The sequence below is a fragment of the Podarcis bocagei genome, assembly GCF_964188305.1.
Source record: "Podarcis bocagei genome assembly, chromosome: 5".
NCBI classification, from domain to species: Eukaryota; Metazoa; Chordata; class Lepidosauria; order Squamata; family Lacertidae; genus Podarcis; species Podarcis bocagei.
The window spans coordinates 65,227,693-65,255,577 of NC_138129.1; the positions used below are offsets into that span (position 1 = coordinate 65,227,693).

At 42.5% G+C, this 27,885-nt stretch overlaps 1 protein-coding gene across 4 annotated transcripts; it reads right to left on the minus strand.

The window, feature by feature from the left end:
• Positions 1 to 27,601, minus strand: DNAI4 (dynein axonemal intermediate chain 4). 4 transcript variants are annotated; one of them, XM_081193734.1, is made up of 18 exons: positions 25,845 to 27,601; positions 23,170 to 23,256; positions 21,916 to 22,102; positions 20,446 to 20,657; positions 18,868 to 18,974; positions 17,932 to 18,088; positions 16,759 to 16,898; positions 15,603 to 15,758; positions 14,035 to 14,229; positions 11,117 to 11,349; positions 10,258 to 10,347; positions 7,342 to 7,493; positions 6,698 to 6,855; positions 5,847 to 5,962; positions 5,028 to 5,126; positions 1,741 to 1,967; positions 1,000 to 1,153; positions 1 to 124 (listed from the first exon to the last, which is right to left on the minus strand). In XM_081193734.1, the coding sequence occupies exons 2-18, from the start codon at positions 23,232 to 23,234 to the stop codon at positions 74 to 76; spliced, it is 2,499 nt and encodes an 832-aa protein (XP_081049860.1). In that variant the 5' UTR covers positions 23,235 to 23,256; positions 25,845 to 27,601; the 3' UTR covers positions 1 to 73. The 4 variants fall into 4 exon arrangements, 3 of the variants coding, with proteins under 3 accessions (XP_081049860.1, XP_081049859.1, XP_081049861.1); XM_081193733.1 differs by lacking the exon at positions 25,845 to 27,601 and adding an exon at positions 23,889 to 25,806; XM_081193735.1 differs by lacking the exon at positions 25,845 to 27,601 and adding an exon at positions 23,572 to 23,711.
• Positions 27,602 to 27,885: the final 284 nt, after the last annotated feature.

Genomic DNA, 27,885 nt, shown 5'->3' on the forward strand with positions numbered 1-27,885 from the left:
TTGGTTGTTGCATAATTAACTGCTAGGCATTAAATATTGCGTCCTTTTTTCATGGAATATTGCTGGAAAATATCTACACTGGACTGGTTAGAACAGAGCCAATCATATCATGCAAAGCATCCACCTGAAAAAGACAAAAAAGAGGTAGATATATACGTTAACAAACCTGATAATTCGAAAGCAAAGTGGTAAAAAAGTAGGAAGAGTTTGCATTAGGTCTTTTCTGAGTGTAGTCAATCTAACGAGTTCTGGATGGAAAAAGCCTTATTATAACTAAAACCTTATATTATTAGAATTAGAATGTATATACTCCCTAAACCCGCGTGGTCTCCTAATTTGCAAACAATTTTCACCATTACCAAAGTTGCATCTACATCATAAAGCTGGGCTTGTGTGGTTTATAAAAATGTTACTGGTCCGCTGAGGAATAAAATAAGCCACTTACGCCGCCTTCTGCACATGAATGCCGCTGAACATAAGTTTAACCAGCAGTGCCTTTCATGAATGGCTACTCCTTCTGCAGGCTGCTTTGCTAGCGTGCCTTTGACTTATTAGGCAAAAACGCCGCCATTTGCCAAGCTATGTTCCAACCTCATTCGTGGATGGTCCCACCCTATTGCCATACCATTCCCAGCGCTCATAACTTGAATATGTATAGTGAGGCATTTGTAGTAGAACGCTGTGGCATAGTCGCAGCACCTAAACTAGGGTCGCTGTATTTCAAAAAGTAAAATTCCTGACGCCCACAAGGTTGTTCCCACCAAAATTGGGAGTGACCTCGAATTCCCCCCCAACTCCATTTTTACACCCAAAAACCAGGACATGTCAGGAATTTTCCTGACATATGGCAAGCCTACCTAAACAGAGCATAGTCCAGCTGATTAGCATAGGGACACTGATTAACGCACTACACACATGTGAATCAGCAGTGGGGCTCAGGTGTTAGAAGGGCCCCTGGTTGGGGTAGGCTACTTCAGCTTTTAATGCTGCAGAACGTACCTTCTTTCTGTCTGAAGGGATCATATTTCTTAGTGCGTACACGGTGACTGATCCTTCACTGTCGCCAATTAGAAGGCAATCTGCGTTTTTGGCAAAAAGCACAGCCGTGAATTTCACAGTTCCAGTGGCAGGATGCACAATCAGGGGATCCAGGCTACATGCAAAACAATGGCATACAGTATAAAACTGATGGCTGCAGAGCTCTGTGGGACATCCCATTGTGAGATATGTTACTACCACAACTACTACTATTGTTTGCTGTTTGCTTGCTTGCTTGCCTGTTTGCCTCACAAGTTATTTTCCTCCACTACACTACCTTAATTATTCCTGCTAGTAATGCTGATGTATATAACACCATTACAGTTAGGAAGCTACATAATGTATAACCTTAGATCGCTGTTTGAACCTGCAGCATTGGTTCTGCCCTGTACCATTGCTCCATTCCAGTTAGCTGTGGTCTCTGATTAGGCCCCTGGAAAGAAACGTTGAGCTCTGGGGGGGAAACAATATCCATGGAGCTCCTTCCAGTTGGGTTTTAAGTAATCGGGTGCAAGTGTTTCTCCCAATGATACATAGCTGCTTAGTAAATAGGAAATATATACAATGGCAGAAGAGGTCATATTTTGTAATGCATTCCATGTATGATACTCTGTGTTTACTTTTTTCAAGAGTAACTGGATACAGTACCTTTTTAGATGGATAGATGTATAAATTGCTTTTAAGAAAATGGCTGATTCTTACGTGCTGACGCTAAGATCCCAGATTTCCACCCTGGTTTCGTTCGCTGCTGCAAACACATATGCTGAATTGGGAGACCACACTATGTCATAAATAACATTGGTAGTGGAACTGAAAGTCAAAACAGGACGGACTGAATCCTCGCGCCACAATATAATACTCCAGTCTGCAGAACAACTTAGAAACACTTCTGTACTGAATGGATTCCATGCTATCTTGTACACCGGGCCCTTGAAATAAAGAGAGAAAGAATAATTGCTAAATTTTACACACACACACACACACACACACACACACACATATCCAAAGATTAGCGCAGAAGCATGCTGCACCACAGCACTGAAGCCCAACAAGATTTTGGGAGACACTGAACTTCTCTAAGCAGTATGTGGTGGATGGCACAGCTTTAGCTAGGTTAAGCATATTGGCCTGAATCCAAAGGAGATGCTGAATTCATACACTCAGGGGAGACCCATGCATAGCTGAAGCCTCTTTTACAGTTTGTACCACAGTAGCTGTGCTAGCTGAAAAGACAAGCAGAATGGCAGTTAGGCCCTGCTAGAGGGTTCTTGAAAACTGAAGGGAGCCCTGGCTCTGCTCGGTGCCTCACGTGTATGTAAGCTTCCTCCTTTGGTTTCTACATGTTTAAATTTATACAATAGCATTTTGAGTTCATATCTGTCAAGGAAGTTCACAGAGGTGTCCCGAGACACTAGTTCAAAGGGCAACCCATCCTGCTATTAATGAGGGACACAATGCCATCGGATTGCTGCCCTAACAATGGGAGTTGTACTACCCGCCTTGCCGACGTGGGGATCTAGGGCACAGTCCTTCAATGGCTGCGCTCGTTTCTCTCTGGTCGGGGACAGAGGGTGGCGCTTGGGGGGGAATTGTCATCACGCCACTCCTTGGTGTGTGGAGTGCCTCAGGGTGCAATTCTCTCCCCGATGCTTTTTAACATCTTTATGCGCCCCCTCACCCAGCTTGTCCGGAGTTTTGGGCTGGGTTGCCAGCAGTATGCTGATGACACCCAACTCTATCTGTTGATGGATGGCCATCCTGACTCGGCCCCAGACACACTGACCAGATGTCTGGAAGCTGTGGCTGGATGGTTACGTGGGAGCCGGTTGAAGTTAAATCCCTCGAAGACAGAGGTCCTCTGGCTGGGGCGGGACGATATGGGATCGAGGGGGCAACTCCCATCTCTTGTGGGGGTGCAATTAGTGCCAGCACAGTCCGTTAAGAGTTTGGGTGTAATCTTCGATACCTCCCTCTCTATGGAGGCGCAGATTACAGCTATAACAAAGGCGGCATTTTTTCATCTCCGCCAAGCTAAGCAGTTGGCCCCTTATCTCTCTCGTCCTGACCTAGCCACTGTGATCCATGCGACGGTCACCTCCAGACTGGATTATTGTAACTCGCTCTACGTGGGGCTGCCCTTGAGACTGACCCAGAAACTCCAGCGGGTGCAGAATGCTGCGGGGAGACTCCTTATGGGGTCTTCGCTGCGAGAGCACATTCATCCGGTACTATACCAGCTGCACTGGCTCCCGATGGAGTACAGGATCAGGTTTAAGGTGCTGGTTTTAACCTTTAAAGCCCTATACGGCCTAGGACCCTCGTACCTACGGGACCGCCTCTCCTGGTATGCCCCACAGAGAAACCTACGGTCTGCAAATAATAACATCCTCAAGGTCCCAGGTCTCAGAGAGGTTAGGCTGGCCTCAGCTAGAGCCAGGGCCTTCTCGGCTGCAGCTCCAAACTGGTGGAATACTCTGTCACAAGAGACTAGGGCCCTGCGGGACCTGACATCTTTCCGCAGGGCCTGCAAGACAGAGTTGTTCCGCCAGGCCTTTGGTCAGGGCGCAGCCTGACTCCCTCCTCTGGCAACCTGAAAAGAATTTTGCTTAATTGGTTGCCATCAATTTGATTTAATTAATTTTTATAATGAAATATTTTTAGATTGTGTGATTATTTGACTGATTATTTGATTGTTGTTAGCCGCCCTGAGCCCGGCTGGGGAGGGCGGGATATAAATAAAATTTATTATTATTATTATTATTATTATTATTATTATTATTATTATTATTATTATTACTGTGCTCTTCCTCTTGTCTTTAGGAACCCAAATATGGTCAGGAATGCAACAGACTGGGCTGCTTGAGAGAAAAAAGGGTTTCAGGGGAGACAATCTGGTATGGTGGTCAGAATTCTAGAAATCTAGAGCAGCTGTCAACTTCACCTACACAGAGTGTGAGGCAGGATGTGTGGAAGCAGGTCTGGGGGAGGATAAGGAGGGTCAGATATAGCAGGCTTGCAGCACCTTGGACAGATCACTTGAATAGCAGCTTTCTCCAAGGGACTTTCAGTTCCATCCAAGGCCCTTTATCTCCTTTTCAGCCCTGACCTTCTCCCAGATTCCAACCCTTTCTTGAGAGGAGAAAAGCCTTAAAGGGGTAGCCTATAAGCCTGGAGCCAAGCAGTTGCCTCTGTTTGACTTCCTGACCACTGATGGCAATAAGGGGCATCTGGTATTGTGGGGCTCAATATTTCAGAGGCACTAGGCTCAGGAGGTGCTGCCTTTGGGGCACTGATGGTTCCAGGCTACCAATGTCAGATGTGATGTTAGGGACCAGGCCTCAGTCCCCTACCAGTGGTATGGGTAGCATGGCTTTGAAAGACACTTCTGTATCTGTGAGTCTTGGCTGCCACTTGAAGCCAAGGTTCCTCCTGTTCATTTCAGCGGGGCAGAGAACTTCTAAGTGCATTATCACTTGTCACCCACAAGCAGCTGCTTGAGGTGGCTGCCTTATCTTGCATCAGGGCAGGACCTGCTCAGTTTATAGTCAACAACCTGGCATTCCAGTTTGTATAATGACCTAGAGGATAACTGATTTTAAATGGTTGGTCCAGAGTCATCTGGCCTAGTCTGGTTGAGAAACCTTGATTTCTAAACTATGCAGTATTCAAGAAAGTATTATTAAAGTATGTGGTTCATGAGTCATTGATTTCCCCAACACAGAGAATTTGATTGGTACCTGAAGAATCCTGTCAGAAGAATATGTGAAGTAGGGCTAGGAGCCTGTGTGGCCCTCCAGGTATGAATAGCTGGAGTACAACTCCCATCAGCCCCAGCCAGTATGGCCATTGGTCAGGAATTATGGGGGTTGTAGTCCAGCCACATGTGGAGGGCCACAGGTTCCCCATCACTGGTGTAAAGGGTACTAAAGACGGTGTGTGAGTATCTGTGCATCTACTTATTCAACCCAATTTTATTTATGTTTACTCACTTTGTGTCCCCTGTAGGTCTCCAAGTACTGCTCATTGTAAGAACAAGAGCATTTGTGAATAAAACCTTCCTCAGTTCCAACCAAGTATATATTAGTGTCCTGAAATAAAACCAAATTACTGTAAATGGCTTTGACTTTATCCAGATTGGGCATATTCTTTAGAATCTTCACTGCAGCAAATTGTCAGGCTTGCTTCTCTTCTTTCCTGGTAAAGTAGAGTCCAGTGTAATGGGATTCTCAAAGGCTTGAGCCAGAAGTCCCAACTAACCACGTGTCCAGGAACAGAGCAGACATCCAACAAACAATATCCAACAATACATAATAAGGCATGAAAGAGTTGCATGTGTCACATGTTCGGAAGACAGTGTATGCAGAGGGGAAATATGACATTGTGATGCCACCTCCAGTTTAGCCATTTCTTGACCATTAAGCAGAATTGGGTTTTGATAGAGAGTGGCGCTGCACCCAGCCTTGTCAAAAGTGTGGCTGATTCTACCAGCTCAGAGCTACAATCCTCATTTAGTTTGATGGGAGCCCTCCAGCTAGTTCCCTGGAAATACTAGGAGAGGCTACTACTACATTTTTTAGCGTTGGATGGGTTATAAAATCTCTGCAGTCTTTGGAAAGATGTCCAAAATAGAGATTCTCTGCTCTTTATGTCAATCTAACATGCTAAACTATAAAACTTGTTCAGAAACAACCAATGAGTAGGAGGAACAAGCGGACCTCCATTCCTTGCTATCCATTGTCTTCAGCTAAATTATTACTTTGACCTCTGTGGACAAAACATTCAGAAAACATCATAAAAGATTAGGATACCTTTGGATGGAAATCAAAGGATAATCCTGGAGCTTGTCTAGATATAAGTGCTTCACTTTTCTTTTCTGCCCCTCCCTTTTTCTTGTCACTTGCTGTTCGCTTGAGTTTCATCAGATCTAAGTTGAGAAACAAATGCATATAGATGTTGAGACCTCCTGTTTCACTATGAGGGCTATAGGGACTGTTTCTATTCTACACAACACATGGCCATTACAAACTCTCCTTGTCGACTATTGGAGCTAGTATAAGAAACAGCTTTATTTATTTCATCTCTGATTACCTATAGTAAACCCCTATAGTAAACCAGTGAACCCCTCGCATCCACAGCACGGCCTGTGTGAACATGGAAACAGATTTCTGTACATGTATCACTAATCAGAAGGTGAACCCGCAAACAGATGCTTCCTGCTTACCTTTCCAAATCCAGCAACTGGAACTGTACATATAGGCCTTTTCAAAAGAGGCCCAAATCTTGCCAATCAGTTGTTTGGAAGGGGAGGCAGTAAACTGGAATTATTCACCTCTTTCCCTACCAAGCAGCTGGCCAATGGGATTTCAACTTTTTTTAAAGAGGGCTGTGTGCAAATAGCCCTAGTTCTTTGTGCACTCAATGGCATCACAGCCCTTATGTGTAATTCTCTGTGCTGTATAACCTGGAGTGTCTTTATTATTCCCTAACTTAATTACTTACTGAATTGTTATTATTTTATCCCACCTTTCAACATGTAGCAGCCAAAGTATCTGGCAATAATATTAAAAAGACAAGAACATAAGAAAGGTTAGGGGAACCCACACACACACACCCCATTTAAGTAATTCCAGAATGTTTGGAGTAAGGTGACAACGCTTACCATTGCAGCTTAATCCTTTCCGAACAAACCACTTAGTCACTCTGCCGTCTGCTGATATGGAGACTAGTATCTCCCCTTTGTCTTCTCCTGTTATTCCCCTGTCCTGCTCAACCCACCTCAGCTGCCACACAGGGCCCAAGTGTTTATCGTAAGATTCGCTGAAACAAGAGATTAATACCAAACTCAGCTTTGGGATGCATACAATTAAACTCAACACAGTAATAAAAGGGAAAAGTGGTATTGCAGGCAGGGTCAATCAGAGGGGTGGGACAAGGGTGTCACTCTTATTTGTGTGCCTTATTATGTTTGTTTTATTTGTGCGCCTTTTAATATTCTGGCTAGGCGCCTCAAAAGTTGGAAGTGAACTAGGCCTCTCTGGACTTCCAAGTATGTCTGATTGCAGGAGTTGGAGGTGGGAATGCAAGTACATATAGGAAGCAACACATGCAGGTAATGAAAATATGCCTGAAACTCGCCATAGAGGTGGGGAGAGTGTAATACAGTACAACCAATTAATCCTCCAGTTTTTCAGAATAGTCAAAGCCAAACAGAGGTGGGATTTGGAGATGTGTGTGTGTTTAGATCCAAACGATATGCTTTGTAATGTAATGAACAATGTGTGGAGGTGCCTCCACAAGACTTACCTGGTATCTAAAACTGAAGTTGTATGATGGGTCTGGACATTGTAGACTGCAATTGTCCCATTGTACAATCCAACTGCTAAGAGGTTTGGATTGGCTAGAGAGAAATCCAATGCAGTTACTCCATGATGAGATTGATAGACACGCTCTGGCCACTGGAAAAATCAAATCTGTATTAACTAAGAGTGCATTCACACTTTATAAACAATCAGGGACCCCAGAAATTATTTAAAATTCAGGAGGGAGGGTCTGATTGGCTGTGATTAAATTTTGCTTCCTTTTAAGGTGCATTTCTGAAACACCTTCAATGTTGCTGAGTGTATCTTCTTCGCATGTAGATTAGAATTTTGTTTAAAAAAGAAAAAATATTGGACTGGATTCAACTAACCCAGTGCACTAGCAGAAGCCAGCACAATGGGGCTTTCTGCCCTCTCCTGACCCCATGAGCCCTGCTGTCTCCCCCTAATCCACTCTGGAGAGTTGGGAGTACCCTCAGAACAGTTTGCAGAGGAAGGTTGTCAGTTCATCTGGCAAGTGGAAATGCTTCTGCTGACAGAACAATAAGAAGAGTGGGACACTGAATTCATCCCATAATTGCTAGCAACTGATAAGAAATAAGATACTTTAAAATTCTGTAATTCAGGACTTCCGGGTTGGCGCCATCGCCGAATGGCGGACTCCCTCCGAGCTCCGGAGGGAGTCTGCTCGGCAGGGGCTGGGTCCTACCGCGCCGGCGACGCGGGGACCCTTAAAAACCACGGGCACGGAGCCCGTGGACATGGGTGACTCGGCTGGCACCGTTAGCGCCCTCCCGACTCGTGAAGGAGCCTTTTTAAAGGCTTCGGATCGGGTGCCGGGGAGTGGCGTGGTGCTGTGAGTCTTCTGCTTTCCCTGCCGAGCGAAGCCGCATGCCATTCAACGGAGAGCGCTGACTTCTTCCATTGAAAATTCGGACTACTAACAACAACCCGTGAGTAATTGGGAAACCGGGCTCAAAAGGAGAAAAAAAAGGATTTTTTTTTCGGATTCGGCACGAGCGGGGGTGATCCAAAAAGGAAGTCCGTCCCCCCCCCTACTGTAAACATTCTAAAACAAGGACTGGGTAACCACGGTCGAAAGAGAAGCATATTTTTGATAAAAATCATTAATTCCACGATGGGAAATTATAAGAACTGTGCTGGAGGAGAAGAGTGGAAGGTGAGAAGGAAAATGCAACCCCCCCTGGGAACCGGGGCGATTCGCAGAGCCTGGTGAAGAGAGACGGAGACTTTGACAGCTGTCAAAGTAGCTGTCAAAGTTGGAGAATATAAAGAGGACTTTGTTATGAGGACTTTGCTGGTAAATTTTGTTACAATTTGCCACAATTTGGATATAAACTGTCGAAAATAAGGAACAACAATTTGACTTTTGGATTAGAGGAAACAAAGTTATTACAATCCCCCTAGAGGGGTTTCGGGACATTACAAGAACGGTTGTAAGTGGAAAAATACCCTTGGATTCGTACAGGACTTGTTATCTTCTGGGAAAGCTGCAAAACTGAAATAGTATTTTGTCTACAGAGGTGTTTATATTAAAGGAGACAATAGAATTTTCTATTGAAGAAAGGAAGGGACTGGACGTAAGTTTTTGTTCCTGAACAACAAACCTCTGTAGAGATACCAGATTTCTGAATTAGAACGTTTTCGCAGCTGAACAGGACAAGAATCCTGAGAAAGTGAGGAATAAAAAGAACAAAGGACTGACTACGACATGGAAAGAAAAATGGGAGGAGCGGTAAAGATCAAGGAAATTAAAGGCCTTTTTTAGATTGGACGTTTGAAGTTAAATAGCATTAAAATAAATAAATTAAAAGAAAACCGGCAAGGTGGAGCTGGGGAGAAATCTGGCCATGGATTTGAGACCTCCAGGCTGACAACATACAGACTGATGGACATGGGGAATCCAAACCGGGAAGGGGGGGGGGAGATTTGGGATCCAAAGGCTGTGCAACTATCTTTTGAATCTTTTTATATCTTTTATCTTTTATATCTTTATATAACTCTTGTATATCATTTTATTTTGATTGGACGTGTTTAAAAAAAAAGGGAATTCGTGGAAGGAAACTGGGGTGGATCTTGGGGAAAAATCTTTTTTTTCTATTTCTGTAAAGACAAATTAAGTTTTAAATTGGGAGCGAGAGCTTGTAGAACCAAATTAATGAAAGGGGAATACAGCTGGGAGGGGGAGGGGGGAGTCCCAGAAAGTTGGTGTTGAAAGTAAGGTTTTAAGTGTATCCTATCTTTTCTTTTTCTTTGTATTTTTATATCTTTTGGAAACTTTAATAAATATGATTTTTAAAAAAAAATCTGAAATTCAGTTATTGAACACTAAAGCTACCTTACATTATTTGTTACAGAAAAGGAAGGGAAGAATGCCACAAAAATGCATTTTAAGTAAACTGCTTATAGGTTTTGATGATTAAATGATATATAATTCCTGTTAAATAACATAAATTAAAATAAAACAAAATGGAACTTTATCCATCTGTTGTAATCAGCAGGTAGAAATGGAGATTTTACATTTCTGATTACTTTTTTGTAATATATGGTTCAAGGTTGGCATGTTTTCTTTACTATAGCATTTATAATATGGCTTAGTGATGCTTATGCATACTGTATGTGGGAGGAAGTCAACTCAGGGGATCTTACATACAAGTAAGCTTAGGACTGGGTGGTTAGATTATAAGATTGCTTTATATCTTAAGATAAGGATAGGGTATAAATGAGCTATTTGTGGTCTTAACGGGGAAGCAAATCTGAAGGCCTCATGGGCCTAAGGAAGGGTAAAAAAGAACTTGGTTGCTACATCACCGTTGTATCTTATCAGTAAATAATATCAAATTGACCAAAATCAAGAGGAACAGCCCAAGTATTGTGTTACCGTTGGGTTCTTCAGTGACCAGCAGCAAGCCAAGCCTTTCTTCTTCTGCTCTTTAAAACGAAACTGTCCATAACCAACAGCCAGTAGATCCTAAAAACCAACAACACATGATTACACTACCAAGCCACAGCAACCATTGAGATGGCTATGTGTATGGCCTTTGAGGCTCTATTTAATTTGGAGTGAAAAGCTGCTCATTATGGATCCAGAGCAGCGTCAGTAGCAAGACTGTTCACAGCTCATAGGATCCGGTCAGTGTTTCTGCCCCCTGCTGCGACCTTTAACAGCTGGCTCCTTCTTCCATTCACCTATCTATTGCCGCTATCATTATTGCTGTCCAAGTGTACGTATATTGTTAAGTGCTAAAGGATTTGATGCTGCTGAAAACTGGCAGTGATTAGTTAAGCTGCTGTGATGTCATGAAGCTACCACAGAACAGTTTAAACTGCTGTGATCAGGAAGGTCTGGCCAACAGCATGTTTGCAAATAGGCTACCTTTTGTGAGAAAAATGAAAAGCCCATCTTTCAAACAAACAAAAGACTGGTCACTCGCCAAATGTGGGCAAGCATTCCCAATAAATGCATGACAGAGAAACACAGGAGATGATCTTGAGGGACAGGCTAAACACAAGCCAGCCTTTTCTTCTGTGGTATATTAATTTCAGTAATATTAATATAATAATAATAATAATAATAATAATAATAATAATAATAATAATAATAATAATAATAATAATAGAGTCTCTTTGCAAATGTAGCTTTGACAAGCTTAGAAATTCTACTCCTAAAGTGATACTTAATTTTGACAGTGCAAAGAACAATTTTTCGCATTTTCCCCAAGTGTTTAGAGGTCACTTACAGGATTCACTTTGTTCCAAGCTAGGCAGCTCACATTGTTTCCTCTCATCAAGTCACATGCATAGGTCCACAAGCCTTCTATATAAGGTGGTAGGATTTCCTCTCGTACTGAACTAAAGTCTAACAGAAGTGATGACCTAACTGAGAGCGCTTCCTCCTCTTCCTCCTCCTCCTCCTCCTTTATGGATTCCTCGTCAAATATAGAAAGGCTATGTTCAGATTTGACAGTCGGCTCTAGGAACACATGTAAACACAGAAAACGTTGCTGTCCTTCCATCCCCAAATAGAAATAGCTATACTAGAACAGGCCAATAATCAGGTTAAACCAGCAGCTCTGTATCTGCCACAATGCCTGCTCCACATAATGGGACGTTCTCTGTTCCTCCTGATATGAACGCCACTACCTGTTTTGTTGCCCTCTATGTTTGCTAAGAAATGTATGTAGGAGGAAGAGTTCTGTCTGTGCCAGCAGGGATGTATGAAAATCCTGGTGCCCCTCTTATGATTTCACTGGTGATGAGCCCACAGGTGTGTGGGAGGAGGAGAAGCCTCCAAGCTTGCCCCCACCAGTGGTGTGGAGGGAATGAAGGCTTATTTCTTTCCTCCCTTAGCATGATCAAAGCCAAATTTGCCTCCCCTCATAAAGCTAGAATGCTTAGGACAGAACTTTCCTTAGTATGCTGGCTCTTTGAGTGCCATTTAGCATCACACTCTGACTGACTGATCTGTGACTGTAACCAGAGGAGACTGAATTTCCACAAGACATGGTTGTGATCAGATGGTAGGTGCTTCTGAGTAATTTCCTGCACCCTATAGTCTGCAAAATTACCATTTTGTTGCTACTTAAATACGTGTGGTCCAAAATTTTGCCCCAATGGAATTTAGCACTTTGTGATTGGTTTTAGGATTCCAGCCCAAAATGATCCATGACTTACTAGTCTATTGGATTTTAAAAATAAATTAAAAAATAGTGTAGTTGAAATGTATGTGCTTTGGCTGGAATCGACAAATATATGTGTAAATCGATATGCAGATTTCTGTTCTTTGAAAAGGGTTGACTTTCAGAACTGCACAATTAAGGTTCTCACCGGCTGTCTTTAAGGACAAAGGACGCGGGTGGTGCTGTGGTCTAAACCACAGAGCCAAGGGCTTGCCGATCAGAAGGTCGGTGGTTCAAATCCCCGCAATGGGGTAAGCTCCCGTGGCTCGGTCCCAGCTCCTGCCCACCTAGCAGTTTGAAAGCACGTCAAAGTGCAAGTAGATAAATAAGTACTGCTCCAGCAGGAAGGTAAACAGTGTTTCCATGCGCTGCTCTGGTTCGCCACAAATGGCTTAGTTATGCTGGCCACATGGCCCGGAAGCTGTCTGCGGACAAACGCAGGCTCCCTCGGCCTATAGAGCAAGATGAGCGCCGCAACCCCAGAGTCGTCTACGACTGGACCTAACGGTTAGGGGTCCCTTTACCTTTACCTATCTTTAAGGACAAACACAGAATTGGAATCAAAGATTTTGAGTATTGCTGTGACTGTCCTGATCTTCTGGTTTCCCGCCCCAACCAACAATGGAGCGTGTCCATGGGAGGGCGGAGTGCATAACTGCAGTAACCTGGTTGCTAAGGGATACTGTGTAATTCGGCCTGGTGCCTGGAATGGAGGAAATAACACTGGCTTGGATCATGGTTGGTAAACTTGAGGAAATAAAGTTTCTCATCCCCACCTACATTTCGCTAGAGGGCCTGGGGCCACATTGTTCAGAAGGGTCCCCTGATTCTCTATAGAGGGTCTTTTGGGGAAGCGAGGTGGCTTCCAGGAGGCTTCACTTGTGCTCCCTTGTTTTAAGATCCAGGTCAGTGCTGTTTCCCTCCCTCACTGCAGAGTCAAGGAAGGAAGAACTTTAAAGGACTAAGTGGCAGGGTTCATTTGTGCCCGGAGGGGGCACTGTGTGCCTTCCAAGCTCCTCCAAGTCACCACCTCCTGTGGTTTCAAAGAAAGGAGAAGCAAGTCTTGCTAAACCAGATAAGCTCAAGTTTCCCAGCTGCAGTCTCAGGCGGAGAAGGGACAACCTGATAGAATGGTAGCTCCTTAGAAAGAAAATTATGAGGAGGAAGCACAGAGGCCAGCAAGATTTCTTTATCCCTGCTCACCGCTTGTGGATTGGGGGCGCTGCATTTCCCCCCCAACCCCTGCCACCACAATCTGTTGGAAAGAACTATATTAACTTAGCCTAGCCTACCTCACAGGGCTGTTGCAAAGATTAAAGCAGGGAGGGGAGAATGAGGTGCACAACTTTGAGCTCCTGGGGCAGAAAAGCAAGATACAAATGTATAATGCCATTCACAGAACCTGTAAAGGAACATAAACATGCCAAAATCCAGAAAAGCAGCCTCCCCCTCGCTTTAACTGCAACATTTCAGTTCTAAATTTTGCAGCTAAATACTAGCCCCCCCCCCAAAGCTGCCAGCCCTGATAAAAAAACAAGCAAAATAATAATAATACTCTAAATATGGGCAGTTTCACAACTTTGGTGTCCGAACTACCTGCCTAGCATAGCCTCCCTCACAGGGCGGCAATGATGCAGAGTGAGTGGGGCATGTGGGATGCCCACAGTGACGCTGCCTCAGGCGTTTCTGCTGCTCAAGGCAGCTGCTTCACCTCGCCTCATGGGTGGGCCGGGCCTGCTAAATAGTGTTTTAAAAGCTTGTTTTTATACAAATCACACAGTTTGTTTCCAGGAGCAATGGAAAATCCATTTCCATTTCAATAAAGTCTGTTGGTAATAAGGGTGGTTCCAAGATAAAAACCATTCATTACCTGAGTTAGAGAAAGTCGCAACAGTCTCATTTAAACTAAAAAATACTTGCAGTTACTTTTGCAAGGAAGTTTCTCAGGCCAAGATTAAAATGTCTGAAGAAAAATATACCTAGGAGGACAGGAAGCTGCCGATAAGCTGCAAGTTTGGGCTGGAAAATATTCTCCATTAGGACCCTCTCCATATAAAACAAATCTTGATTAAATTTTTCAGATTTCAGTATAGCTTCTGAGTGGTCTTCTATCTCTTCGTGAATCCGGGAGAGAATTACACTTTCCAAGTCAATGATGGAACTTGTAGTGCTTTCTGAGGAAAGAAAGAGACAGATGTCATTTAATAGCATAATCTAATTTCCCCCCAGAAGGAATTGTGGGAAAAGAAACTTCATAATTTGCTTTCAGTATTACCCAGAGTGCTTTTAGGTCTCCTGTTATCTAGAGTTAAAAACGGACAGCAAACATGTATTAAAAGCGGTATTCAGCTGCTTTTTTACTACTGTTTTATATTGACTACTATGCAATTGTATTTTGCTTTGAATTTTGTGAACTAATCTGGAATATTTGATGAAGGGTGGTATGCTCAACCCCAATCCTTGTGTGTGTGTGTGTGTTCCACCAAAAGGTCATTGGGGTTACTTAGATTCAAATTAGAGTTAACAGGAAATGGGATACTGTACATTCAAGATTTTGGGGATATAAATGATCTCACAATGTTAAACTTAAAAATACTTCCCCATAATGTCATTACTGAAGAATATTTAACAAATCATGATTGCCTATGGGATCCCACCCACATCTACTCAAGAGACAGATTGCAGCCTAAATTGTCCTAGTTCTTCCAACTGAGAAGTACTCCAAATATATGGATCTCTTATAGGTATTTCTCTCAATAGAATTAACCCAGCTTGTTTATGCTATCTTGTTTTAATTTCCTTTTCCATATTACATCACATCCATTCCCATTTGACTAGGTTTACTTTATGGTCGGATAAATGACCAAATATTAAAGCAATTCAATTAGACTCATAAAAGATCTCATTTATAAATAGAACTTTATTTTAAATAGAAGTCATCATCTGCATATAAATTAAACTTAAACATTACTTATCCTACTTTAACTCAATTTGTATTTTCAACAGCTCTTGTTGCACTTTGCCAAGAGTTTAATCAGCATAACAAACAGCAACAGCACTAACAGACCTATTTGTTGTATGCCCCCAAATAATTCACTTTAAACAGCAGGAATTTTATCCAGTTCATAAACCAATTACTAACACTGAACTCCTCTAAAACTTGATACAGATAATTGCATTCCCAAATGTCAAATGCTTTTCCTGGGTCTAAAAATGCCATTCCTATTTCCTTTTTTGTTTCAGGTACAATGTGTTTTGTTTCTCAGTAAACACTCAAAAAGGCTGAAATATTAACTGCAAGTTACTTGATTCCATATCAAGTTACTGAGGTTAAAAGCAGAATTGTCCTTTTCCTGCTATACTTTGCCATCCCCAAATCAGCATCAATAATCTCTAGGGTCCAAACCTAGCTGCAAGGGAGAAAGGCACCTCCTGTGTAATTGCATGTATACGATCATTTGTTTCTTTTTTTATTATCATGGCACATACGTAATACAGTATTTGAAACCTTTCATGGCTAGCAAAGATGCAGAAATAATGAATTTACCTCTCCCTACAGAAGCTACGGACATGGCTCTGTCGCGTTCCCTGTATAGAGTTGACTTACTGCTGGTCACACTTACTGGTCTGGTACTTTTTTCTGCGATAGCTGCTTCCAGTGCATTAAAGGAATCATACAAATCCCAGGTAGTGGCCATTATCTCTAAAGACAAAGGACATTGTTAGATAGCTCCTTGTTCTGCATGTGCATGGCTTTATGTTACAAACGACTGCAACTAAATGGGAGTAGCAAATGGCAAGAGTCATTGAATGAGCTCGTTGTAATCAGCTGGGGTGAGTGTCGTTGGAAGGTGCACAATCCTTTCTGGGTGTGCATAATGTCTCGCATTTGCAGCTGCATATTTTTCTGGGAGATTTGAAACAATGGGACCAGAGGCGTTTGCCAACTTTCTAAAGGGTCTTCTCAAATTTTAACACAATATAGTCCCCTAGAGGGATCTACACCTGCATATACCCTTCCACACTTAAAGTGCTTCTAGAGTATGAGTTACTAGCGCTGCCGGATCATCATTCTCCCAGTGAAAGCTATATCAGTTTTGAGGCCTGGACAGGTACATCTCCCTATCATCTGCCATTTTTATGTTCGCTCACTTTTTATGGGGCAATGAGGGGGAAATCCACATGAAAACACCAAGCCTATTTCATCTGGTAAAGGACCCCTGTTTCTTTAAATGCTATGGGGACAGCAGTACTATATATAGGTTGCCCAACCACCATTTTAGACTGATAGGAAAAGTACCGCCTGTTGACGGTCCTCTTTAGATATCTTAAAGAAGCAGAAGCTCTATCCCTGGTGGAATGTGGCAATCTTATGCCCATAGTGATATCCAGATATTTTATGAGAAGATGTTGCAAGTAGATAGATGGAGTGACTTTTAGAAATACAGTGTTTTCTTAATTTTTCCTTTGGGTTCTGCAGCAAAATCTTGGTGTTCCATGTGAATGTTTCCTGCTGAATGGATGCTTACGTGAAAAAAAGTTTGGGCCGAGAGCCACATACATTCTTATTTACCTACATGACAGTATGGAAAAGATGATGCTTGGACTTTGCTCCCACATAAAAGAAGCTTTGGTTTTGTCTACAGGTCTTTCTCCATGCCTCTTTCAGTGAGCTCCAAAAACATTTCCAAACTGTAATTTACCTTTGTCATCCATGATAATTTTGTCACATTGCATTTCCTTAGTCTTTGGTGCACCACCTATAGTTTGCATCATTCTGTTGACATATCGGTCATTGCCAGCTCTGTTTTTACAGAGTTCCATATAAGCTACGTTCTTTTTTCTTTGAAAAACAAAAGACATACATATGTATATTAACAACAACAGCAACAACATTTGTGTGTACTCCAACTCCTCCTTGTTTTGTTTTCCCTTCAGGGACATAAATTTTCTTAGAAATAAGCATGCACTTGTGTGGTTTTTACCAGTAGTTGTAGAACAGTGTGCTTAAATGGCATTACAATAGATTGCAAGATTCTTCAGAGGAAGATAAGATTATTGACCAGATTGTTGAAATGCTGCAATGCTGTTATGTAGCCTTTAGAAAGGTTATGTGAATTGCCTCCTCCTGACACAGAAAATTAAAGTTGTGTTAACAGTGTAATCCAAGCTCTAACCTTGACCTTCTGCTGTTTCCCTGCAGGTTAATATGACCAAGGATTTTAATAGTTATAGCTTACTTCCAAGTAAATGTGATGAACAGATTTGTGAATACGAATTTGTTCATAGTTGGGCGGACCGTGTTTAGGATTGCTGCCAAAGGAAAGGGGTAGAACCTCTCTAGTCTCAGAAGTTCTAGTGCTTGGATTTTTTGTTAAACTAGGAAGAGTCCGGGGAGCCAGGTAGGAAAGCTTAAAGGGCCACATTAGGCCCTGGGAGTGAGCTTCCCCAAACCGGCACTGTGAGTTAAACCACAGAGCCTAGGACTTGCCGATCAGAAGGTTGGCGGTTCGAATCCCTGCAACGGGGTGAGCTCCCGTTGCTCGGTCCCTGCTCCTGCCAACCTAGCAGTTCGAAAGCACGTCAAAGTGCAAGTAGATAAATAGGTACCGCTCCAGCGGGAAGGTAAACGGCATTTCTGTGTGCTGCTCTGTTCACCAGAAGCGGCTTAGTCATGCTGGCTGTACACCGGCTCCCTCGGCCAATAAAGCGAGATGAGCGCTGCAAGCCCAGAGTCAGCCACGACTGGACCTAATGGTGAGGGGTCCCTTTACCTTTACCTTTAGGTATGGTTAGGATTGCACTGTAACTTTCATTGGAAAGCTAATGCTGCATGGCCCAATAGATGGGCCCCATTACATAGAAATTGTGCCTACCTCACAGAGTCGGCTTCCTCAGACTCTGTCGACAGCATGACAGTTGGCATGTCAAATAACCAAATTGTTTCTGTCTCCGTAAGGAAAATATCCACACGCTTTTCCAGGTCTCGCTTTGTCAGTGGCTCTGGCACTGCCTCTCGCCTGACCTGAACATCTGCCAAATTAGAAAACCATGTGAATTAATTAAATAATGTCAAACCTTCCGATACAAAGCATCCCCAAACCAGGATGCCATCTTTTCATGACCGCACTCTCCTGGGAGTCGTGTGACCTGTGTGAGATCACCCCCCACAAAAAGCGGGTTTTTTCAGGGCAGCAATCATGTGCTGTGCCCCAAAATGTCTGTATTGGGGTGCCATGCCCCCCAAAAGTGCAGCCCGTAATCACTGGCCATTGGGGCCGCTGTCCTCTCACAAGAAAAACAGGATGTCCCGTTTTCTTTCTGGGGCAGTTGATGGGTTTGTAATGTCTTGTGCTAAATAATTAAGAAATCATATTACAAGGGTTGTCTTTACTATAAGATACACTACTATAAGATACAGCGTGTTGGCCCAGTAGAGCCTACCTACATGGTGCAAAGGTTGCACAGGTGTTGCCCATGCCCATTTTCCCATGCTTTCAGTAAATTTTGTTCAGTGAAATGTGACACCACCACATCTATTCTCCTGCCCTCTGCAAGCAGTAGCCAATGAAATGAAGCAGGGACAGAGAACAGTAAAAGCAATGGCAATATATCAAGTGTTTCTTTTACCAGATGTTACTAGGGACAAAAGCAGAAGAGGTGTGGGTCAGTAGCAGCCATGCATCCCCGTAACATGTGGTTGGCCCTGAATATTTACTGACTTTGAGCATCTTGGAATGCCACGTGACATCCTAAATGTGATACCACATGAGAAAATTCCAGTGTATTGCATTTGTATAAGTTTACTCTACCTATAAAACTAGCAAGCGCTTCATGTCTGGTTCCAGGTTCTATAATTTCTTCTGCCAGTGATTCAGTAGAAGTAGTAGACTTTGTAATACTGCTACTACCGTAAGTTCTGTAGTTTGTAGGGGGAAAGAGGAAGTTAGTAGTGGAAGTAAAATAACAAAGAATGCCAAAGCACTTATAACAGGAATATGAGGTGCCAACCAATAAAATCCCACAGCAGTTTAGTTGGCACAGAGTATTTATTTCAGCTGAAGAACCACTAGGCTGCAGAAGTGTTTGAGCTCCATCAGACATAGAAAAAGCATATGGTACTACCTCTGAATTTAAGTACATGCACTGCTTAAAAAATAAATATCCACTGCAGGGGCCCTGTGAAAAGGGCTGGGAACATGATGAACAGAGGGGAAGCTTAATCGTTCCACCTGTACATGAGCCCCGATGATACCCTATACCAGCCTCAGCTATTTGTCCCAGGAAGGAAGCATCTGTTAGGGACAATAGGAACTTCCCTCTCTGGGCTAATGACAGACTTGAAACTGGTGTGTGTGTGTGAAAGAATGAATGGAACTAGTGTCTCCAGCACAAGAGGGAAATAACTCAGGATGGTCTTTGTGTATGTGACTCAGGATGCTCTATGAATACAGGCATAACTCGGAGATATTGTGGATTCGATTCCAGACCACCGCAATAAAGCGAGCCACACTTCTTTTGTTTTGTTTTGCAGTGCATATAAAAGTTGCGTTTACACTATCCAGTAGCCTATTAAGCCAGCTCCCTCAGCTGCAGGGGGAAAACCCGGCTCCAGCCCTAGCCAGCTCCATTCCCAGTGCCAGAAAAAGGGCAGGGGCAGCAGTGGAGTTTCCTTCCCCATGAAGGGTCTGGGCTGCCTGCAGCTGCACCCATGTCCTTGTAAGAAGCAATAAAACAAGACATGCCTGTACCGAAGGAAAATGTGACAGCCGTGGAACTGATTGGACACTGATTAGGAATGAGCACTGTCTCATCCTTATGACTCCACGAATAACTGCCAGTTTACTTGACATGCCTATGATTCCTGGTTAAGAAGAAGTTAATTCTGGAACTGCTGAATGAACAGGCCTGCCATAAGAGAAGCTTGATATGTTAGGAGAAGGAGGGTGATACACTCAATCAATCATCCTTGAACTGCATGATAATGAAACAGAAAAATGGATGGATCCTGCTTGAACTGTAGTTTTCATAATCATATCTAAATCTGACTAGTCATCCTTTTAAAGGAGACGCCCTTTTGTGCAAAAGTTCATGGCGCAAAGCCCCTGTGGCAAGAACAATCCATCCCACATTATTGCAAAGCTGCTGGTGTTGGCTTCAGAATTTGCAGCCTGTTAACATCCACAACTTCTGCTCATACAACTGGAATCGGAGAAACAGCCCACAGGTGCATTAGACAGGCCTATAAAGACCTTTGCCCTTTTCCCAGCCAATACAACTAAATTTGCAACAAAAAAGGCAGTAAGAGAACACCAAATCCCTTTTCTACCCACTTCTGAATATTATGTATTGCTGTTGGAGCCCAAACAGGTTGGGATGCCGTGTCATACCTGGAGAATGGGCCTGCTAAGCTAATACTTGTCCCAGACGCTTGTTGCAGAGAGAGGGATGACAAGAATTCTGTTGGCACTGCCCCAGCAAAATCTTGGGTTGATAAGATTTTGCTTGGTCTGTGCATGGGCCCAGGGGTGGGTCCGGCAACACTTGGCTCAGGTTGGTAGAGTGGACGGGGAGTCACATCTTTTCCTAGGTCATCAAAAACCTGTGGATACAAGAAAGTTACAAGACAAAAAAAATATGAGCCGGTTTTTGTTCTCATCACAGCTAAAACCAATAGATTTGAAGCTAATTTATTGAAACTAACAGAACAAATCATTTTGCATGTCTATTCAAAAGAAACTCGCATTGAGCTCAGCTGGATTTTCTCCCAGGTAAGTGTGCACAAAACTCCAGCCTAACATCTCATCTTATACTTTTCTGTTCAGAATTAAGTGTCACAGAGTTAATTAGTCCAGGTAAATGGCTATGGTATTGCAACCTAAAGCTCCCTCCTATGCGCATTTGTATGAGACTAAGTCTGGTGGAATGTAATATGACATCCAGGTATTCAGGAGCCTCTGACACTCTTTTCCTGGAACCAACTTCTCCTGGATGTCTGCAGCAGACTCTCCTCGATGATTTTCATAAAGCGGATTAAGGCAATTTCATTCCACCAGATCTTTGCATATAGTCAGAAGGGGATGGTGTTGTTTTTTAATATGGAAATTTAAAACGTGATGTGTTGATAGAGTATATTGTTGCTTTCTTGTAATTTGAATTGTAGTGGTATTTTTGCAAGTAGTCTTTCCAGCCTATTGGCATTTTTTTAATGGGGGGTGGGCAAAAAAGAAACTTGAATAGGATTGACTGCATATTATTTGATAATGGACTGAGTATGTGGGACTGTGAAGAGTCTTCATGCCATCACACTTTCATGCAAACACATCTATGTACTCAACTGATATGTGTAATGAGCTCTTTAGCTCAGAGTCATGATGCGTCATGGAGAAAAAGCATGCTTCAGTGGCATATGGGAGACTAAGTACTCGGATAGCAGACCAGTACACAGACAACATGTCAGTGGCCTGGAAACATAGGGTTGTCTCGAAATAAGTCATACTCAAGAGTAGAGCCGTTGAACTAAATGGAGATAAGTCATGTCCATTGGTTTCAGTAAGCCTACTCTCTTGGGTAGCTGGTTACAACCCATGGTCCATATGATCAACTGCAAAGCACAATATGTAGACATAATTACTCTTATATTATATAGCGAAACACTTTGCTTGATGGTTTATTACTGGAAACAGTATCAACAGTATCCTTCACATTTTTTCACAAGTCTCTACTCAGAAAATAGCTAGCTTTCATTATAAGATTGATCTTAACACACAAAGGTTGTGCAGCAAACGCCTGGCATCGCCAGCATCGCCCATTTATTTATCAAATGTAGCTGTGTTACTTTTGTTATGTTATGCCATTACCTGGATAGGAGGTTTGCAACTTGCTATGGAGCCCCTTTCAAAAGACTTTCCCTCTGAAGAAATCAGTATGCTCCTGCGAGCCAGTGATCCAACTCTGCTAGCAAGCATGGTGCTGGTGAAGCTCATTTTCCTACCAGAAGCTGAGGACGATGCTAACTTCTTCACTGTGCTCTGCTCTTTTGAGGTCCTGGTTTAATAAAAAAAAAGAAGTGAGATTATGTGCCAGAGCAGTAGCTTCAAAATGGAACCATTCTGTCAATTTTTGTTAGCAGATTTTATTTTATTTCACAATTCACAAAACATTTTGCAGTAAATGCTCTCATCCTTTTCAGTAATTGCCACAGAATATTAAAAGATTCAATCTCAGGGATTGTGTAGTCTTACACACTCAGTTTAAGTGTGAGTTTATCACCTTCCATGGATATCCTTGCAGAAGGACTGCCTAACCGATCAAGCCTTTAACTATCACAATACTATCATAACTTGTGAATCCAGTAAATGGTAAATGGAAGGTAAATGGCATTTCCGTGCGTTGCTCTGGTTCGCCAGAAGCGGCTTCGTCATGCTGGCCACATGACCCCGAAGCTCCCTCGGCCAATAAAGCGAGATGAGCGCCACAACCCCAGAGTCGGCCACGACTGGACCTAATGGCCAAGGGTCCCTTTACCTTTACCTTTATATATGCTACATTTCTTCTTTTTTGTGCTGCATAAATACCCTAGGTACAGGGTTCGAAATTAGCAGGGCGCCAGTCGTATTTTGCACCTAAAAAGTCTCCATTTGCGAGCACCTCAAAAAGTCTGGGTGCCATTTTTTGCACCTGGCTGACACTCAAGGAGTTTAATCATAAAGATTGTTTTGAAAACCGAAGTATGGTACCAATATTTTTATTGTAAACACCAAATTAAACGTATTCAGAATTTCTGCTAAAAATACGATATTAACCATGTGTCACTAATGTGAATTGCATGTGAGTTCATGCACTTATCAAAATAAGTAAAAAATGTTGCCCCCCCCCCATTGGCAACCAGACATTCTGTTTTTGGCACCCACAACCCAGGTCCCAGAAGCTATTTGGCTCCTAGCTTTTCTATCCCAGTTTCTAACACTGCCTAGTTATGTGGGAAGGATCAGAAAGGCTTAGCTGTTATGTCATCACAAAATGACTAACATTTATTGGTACTTTTCCTGTGAACCCAAACCCATTTTCTCCCTAGACATTGCTACTTGATGTGGTAACCCTTTGGTACTTACTTATTGATGATGAAGCTCTGTTTCTTGCCCTTGTTGATCAGGTTGCCTGCGGTAGTGTTGGACATGGTTGAGCGTTGTATCTGCCTTCTGGTGGGACAAAACACTAGAATAAGCAGCAACGACAGTTACCACTATGGAAGAGGATAATGTGGGGAAGGGCTTGGGGTAGGGAGCTCTGAAAAAATAGGACCAGCTCAGTGCCTGGGCCACTGGGATATCAGTTTAAAATCTGAGCCCCAAAAAGAAACATTCACTGCAGCGCCTGTTTCTCCCAACAGCTGCTGCTTCAACAAGAAACTGTTTACATGGTTACCATGGCAGCTACCTTTGGAGCATGCAGCCGTGTGATTGGCTGCTAGTGAGACAGAGAAGCTAGATCAAAAGACAGATTGGCTCTCTTACATTTGCCTGCAGCCGAGACTTGTTGCTCCTTGTGGATAAATACTAACTGCACCTCCTTGCCCCCTTGTTGCTGCTGCAAGTGCCAGGCATGATTCTGGAACCGAATCTGCTCAGTTCAATAAACTTCATTCCCATGGTCAGTGAGTGCTGCACTTTATATAAGGAAAAATTGCACAATCCACTCTGCATGTGAATTTGACCTGCTCTTGTCCATTCTTCTTTCCTGCAGTCCTGAGCTGCCATGCAATGCAATGTCATCTACTAGTATTTCTCCCTCAATAATGTTAGATTCCCATTGCATCAAAAACTTGACATACCTTAACGTTGAAGCACACGTTTTTGCATGAAGAAAGTACCAGGATATCTCCAGTTATATCTCTCAGGATATCTCTGGTATCTCCAGTTAAAACGATGATAATCCTGAAAAGGCAGAAGTTTCATGTGTCCTGAGTTCTCACGTCTGGGAGGTGGGGAACTGACCTGCCCTGGATACAGTTACACTCCCCTGGAACAAGCAGGATTGCAGTTTAGGGGTGCTCCTGAATCCAACACTGCTGCTGGAGGCTCAGGCATCCTCGATGACTAGGAATGCCTTCTTTCAGCTGCAGCTGATTGACCAACTACAACCTCTTTTGGATTTGGCCACTGTACTCCATGCTCTGGTAGCTTCCAGGCTTGGATTACCCTTGAAAATGATGAAGAAGCTTCAGTTGGTTTAAAATGCAACAGCCAGATCTTTGGCTGGAGTTCTGTTAGATCTCTGTTAGAACCCCTGTTTTAAAACAGCTGCATGGTTTGTTGGTTCATTTCCATGCCCAGTTCAAGGTGGTCACATTAGTGTTTGAATCCCACAAATATCTGACAGATTTAGTTGAGATTCTTGCATTGCAGGGAGTTGGGCGAGATGACCCTCGCGGTCCTTTCCAACTTCTGTGATTCCCTTCAGAACCTCTTAAGTGCTAAGATTGGCTGATGGGACTCTCTTAGTAGCTCCTCTGCCCTCAGAGGTTTCCAGGTGGTGGTCCAGAAGAGGGCATTCTCTGTGGAAGTGCCTAAGTTGTGGAACTGTCTCCACACAGGTGTGTCTGGCACCTTGAATGCTGAAGACACACCTCTTTGCCCTGGCTTTTGACACATTATGTGGAAGTAGGTGTTCTTAGTTGCAGGTTAAAGTGTTTTATATGCAAATCCAGAAAGATCAGTACATAAAGATACTATGATTGCATGACTAAATGTCACCAAAGTGCATGATAGGAGAAATATGATTGCACTTAAAAGTACATTGTTTTATGGAGCTACATCATACATTTCCAGATGCTTGGCTCGTATTGTCAGCAAGGAAACCCATATATAATGTGGATATCTATACAAGTTTCAGGAAAGAGAGAGAAAAGGCTTGTAAATCAATGTTTGTTTTTAATGCAATGAGGGAATCTTGCATGAGATTTGTTTTTAGTACCATCATAGAAATGTATGATTAAAATTTATTGGTTCGCTACCTTTCCAGTCTGCCTTGAATGGTTTTGACCTAAGTTTCATATCATTTATTATGTTTTGAATCTGATGAAATACCTTGGTAAGACTGTTTCATGCCATTCTTTCCATGAGACAGAAAATTCAGTCACTTTTGTAGGAATATATATTTACTAAAAGTAACTTTAGACAGGGCTGCAGTCTGAGTTGCCTTTTAGAGCACAAACCGATGGAGGCTGGTAGGATACCTATGTAATAATTTTGTTCAATTACATTATAGGCTGAGCATATAATATAAGGATGCAGAAGGAAACACACAGGATGGTTCAAGTTCTGATAAACTTAAATCAGCTACAAATATGCAAGGAATTCATCTGCACTTGTAAAGATGGCGGCATTGATGTGTGTGGTAAACATAGTTAATAGTCATGTGGGTGTTTTGGGTTGGTGGTTTGTTGTTGTTTTTTGCATTCACTGCAAAAATTTAGAACACCAGTGCCTGTTCAACAGTGTATGCATGAATTGGGTCCATTCAAATTATTGTTGTCTTACATGACAGGGGTATATCATGCATAAAAATTGTTCGTCAAAATAATGAAATTGGCTACAAACACTAAAAAGATATTATTATGAGTTGAACAATTGGGGGGAAGGCCCTGTTTGGTCGCGATCCAACCCTGCTAATAGACTACAAAAATAATTTCATAGTGCTCAACAAACACCACTGGACATCTATGAACAAATGAAATGCACTCTCCCCCTCTAAAGCACCTCAACAAATAATTTGATAATGCACTTACCTGTTTGAAGTCAGAAAGAGATTGGATAAGGGTGAACTGAGGACTTGTCCACCTTGGAGCAAAACATGGATTTGCACCTTCCTGTCTCTCTATTAATGTAGGGGCACCCATGTGACATCCTCCCCATCCCAGTGGGATCCTGGACTTTCCCTCCCCTTTAAACGCAAGTTGTTGTTTTTTATCCTTGCCATTTTGAACTTTCAGAGGATTGAAAACCCTGCACTGAAAGAGGCAAAGATAAGGTAACACAAAAGTTACAAGCAAGTGCTTTGTTTTGCTTCACTGTGGGCAAGCCCTAGAACACAATACAGATAAGATGGAGTTGCTTCTGGTGGGAGGCTGAGCAACCTGCTAGATTCTGGATCTGCCTGCCTTAAATGAGGTCACCCTGAAAAACAAAGTTGATGGTTTGGGAGTGCTCCTAGAAGATGGTCAGATAGTGGGCATGGTCAGAAGTGAAATGTTAGCTGGTGTGCCAGTTGCACCTTGTTCTGGATAACAAGGACCCTCCAGTGTGTTTCATACCCTGCCATCAGTTCTGAAATGTTCTGAAAATTGTTGAGATGTTATATGAAATAAAGGCAGATTTGATGCTAAGGGGAATGTAAAAAATAAGTCTACAGTGCTGTGGGATTTGAAAGAGACAGCTGCTCTTAAAGAATGGTTAACACTCCAGTAGCTTGCAATGCATTTGTACTCCACACAAGAATCAAATATAAACAGAAAAGAACTTGTTTGAGACATTTTAACCACAATTTTATTCTACAGGAAATGACAACTTTTGAAAATGTATCTTTTGTAACTGAAAACCAGATTAAAGTGATGCATCAAAGGTTTTGGGTCGCATTAGAAACTCATATGTAACATTTCTGTACATGTAACATCTGCAGGGAGGACCTTTTTTTAGAAATTGTAATTATTTTTGTTTTTTTAAAAAATATTTCCATCATATTTGGCTTTGTGCAGATTGTTAGTTACCAGCACTAGACAGGATTTGGGAAAAGAACCAACTTGCAATTATATAGTGTTAAAAGAAAAGGCAGCCGAGGAAATATTTCCCATAAACTAAATACACTGTTTATATTATCTTTATTACTTGAAATACCATGTGCACCATGTGAAATACCATTGCAGTGTTATAGACACAATGCATGTTCATGTATAACTATATGATCACAATGCATGTTATATTGTATATGTACTAACATGCACTTTGATAGTATGGTAACTGTGTTAGATTAAGACACAATTTGCAAGCTAAACCTAGCAAGATAGCTTAACTGGAAGGGGTAATGGTCTATAAATGATGCAAATATTCCCTCTCCTTTGGGCTCTCCCAAGTTTTTCCTTTATGACTCTTTTTAGAAAAGCCACTATTGTTTACAATATTTGCAATTTCCGCACCTATGTTTAAAGTACACAACTCCCCCCCCCCCCGCAAAGTCCTGTGAACTGTAGTTATTCCTAACAGAGTTACAATTCTCAGCACCTTAACAAACTACAGTTCCCAGGATTATTTGGGGGAAGCCATGTTCTGTAAATGTGTAGTGTGGATGTGACCAACAAGAGCACACACAGAATGTTAATAAGCACGTCTCTGAGAAGGCAAAATGTAATTGGTTTTCAGTTTCAAAATCTAAACAGGGATTTCCTGGAAACTCACAATTCTGTCCCATGAGGTCTAGGATGCAGAAGTGACACAATCCAGAGCTCACTTAAGCACATTTGAATCCACTGAATTCAAGGGCTTTGTTGTTGTTGTTGTTGTTGTTGTTGTTTAGTCGTTTAGTCATGTCCGACTCTTCGTGACCCCATAGACCAGAGCATGCCAGGCACTCCTGTCTTCCACTGCCTCCCACAGTTTGGTCAAACTCATGCTGGTAGCTTCGAGAACACTGTCCAACCATCTCGTCCTCTGTCGTCCCCTTCTTCTTGTGCCCTCCATCTTTCCCAACATCAGGGTCTTTTCCAGGGAATCTTCTCTTCTCATGAGGTGGCCAAAGTATTGGAGCCTCAGCTTCAGGATCTGTCCTTCCAACTC

Excerpts from the sequence above, each read along its gene's own strand:
- DNAI4 (XM_081193734.1), bottom strand. The coding sequence starts at position 23,234 with ATGTCCAACACTACCGCAGGCAACCTGATCAACAAGGGCAAGAAACAG. Across the intron at positions 20,658-21,915 it reads GTTGCAAACCTCCTATCCAG|GTTTTTGATGACCTAGGAAA; the intron begins GTAATGGCATAA and ends TTGTATCCACAG. Across the intron at positions 7,494-10,257 it reads GGTCACTGAAGAACCCAACG|TGGCCAGAGCGTGTCTATCA; the intron begins GTAACACAATAC and ends TGATTTTTCCAG.